The 1,089-nt window shown below is 69.1% G+C and overlaps 1 protein-coding gene across 1 annotated transcript in view; it reads right to left on the reverse strand.

Annotated features, from left to right (window-relative positions):
• Positions 1-11: 11 nt before the first annotated feature.
• The window catches only part of LOC107199606 (MHC class II regulatory factor RFX1-like), a gene marked incomplete at its 3' end in the record, with an annotated part of 3,781 nt that continues 2,703 nt past the window's right edge, over positions 12-1,089 (reverse strand). The window contains exons 7-9 of the mRNA XM_015616922.1: positions 936-1,087; positions 609-706; positions 12-280 (exon numbers count right to left, since the gene is read on the reverse strand). Coding sequence (XP_015472408.1) covers positions 12-280; positions 609-706; positions 936-1,087 — 519 coding nt within the window. The remainder of the gene's footprint in view (positions 281-608; positions 707-935; positions 1,088-1,089) is intronic.

Raw genomic sequence — 1,089 nt, forward strand, 5'->3', positions numbered from 1 at the left:
CCACCCCTCACCCCCAGCCCGGCCCGGCTCCCGGGAGCGCGGGGCTGGATCTCCTCTCGCAGGGGAGCCCCCCCGGCTCTCGGGCTGGACCCGGCTCAGCCTCCCCGGCCCCGTTTGGGGTCCCCCCCACCTGGACGTTGGCGAAGTCGACGCGGTTGAGGTCGCTGAGCATTTGGCTGATCTGGGCCGTGTTCTGCAGCACGGCCCGGGCCGCCTGTGCCAGGTGGTTCAGGGACGTGTAGCGCCGCAGGGTCTGCGCGAACGCCCCGGCCGCCGCTGCCTGCGGGGAAACCGCGGGCTCGGGGGGGCACCGGGAACCCTCAGAGCCCCCCCAGAGCTCGGGACAGCACCCCCACACCCCCCACATCACCTCCTGAAACCCCCAATCCGCCCCAGGACCCACCATGACCACACTCCACACCCCAGGTCCCCCCCAAGGGCCCCTCAAAACCCACAACACCCCCCTAAACCCCTCTTTAGGCCTCCAGGACCCCCCCAACTCCCCCCAAATCCAGCACAACCCCCCAAACCCCAACACCGAGACTCAAACCCCCCCGCTGCCCCCTCCCAACCCCACTGTGCTCCCCCATTTCCCCCCCAGAGCCCACCTTGACTCGGACCATCTCCTCGGGCATGCTGACCATGGCGTTCCCCAACCAGCTCTCCAGGCTCTTGGCAAAGTTCCGGATCGCCTGGGTCAAGGCACCTGCAAAGGGGCGGCAAAAGAGGGATTTGGGGCACTGGGGGGGCTCATTTGGGAGGCCTTTGAAGGGCCACAACAAACTTTAGGGGGTCTGGGTGATGGTTTAAGGGTGTAGATCCTCCCTGGGAGGGTCTGAGGAAAGCTGGGTCCCTCTGGAGGCCGTTCTGGGGCCGTGCCGGGTTGGGGAGGTTCTCGGGGGGTTCTGGGGGGTCCGGGGGATTTGGGGGCTCACTGGGGATGGGGCGCAGCACGTCGGGCACCAGGATCTCCACCAGCCCCTGGTACAGGGCGTGGTCGCAGTCGCGCACCCAGCGCAGGACGGGCTCGTGCCGGGCCAGCAGCAGCAGCCGCCGCCGGGGCAGGCGCCGCTCCACCTCCTCCTGCCT

Source organism: Parus major, unplaced genomic scaffold (assembly GCF_001522545.3).
Source record: "Parus major isolate Abel unplaced genomic scaffold, Parus_major1.1 Scaffold1336, whole genome shotgun sequence".
Taxonomy (NCBI): domain Eukaryota; kingdom Metazoa; phylum Chordata; class Aves; order Passeriformes; family Paridae; genus Parus; species Parus major.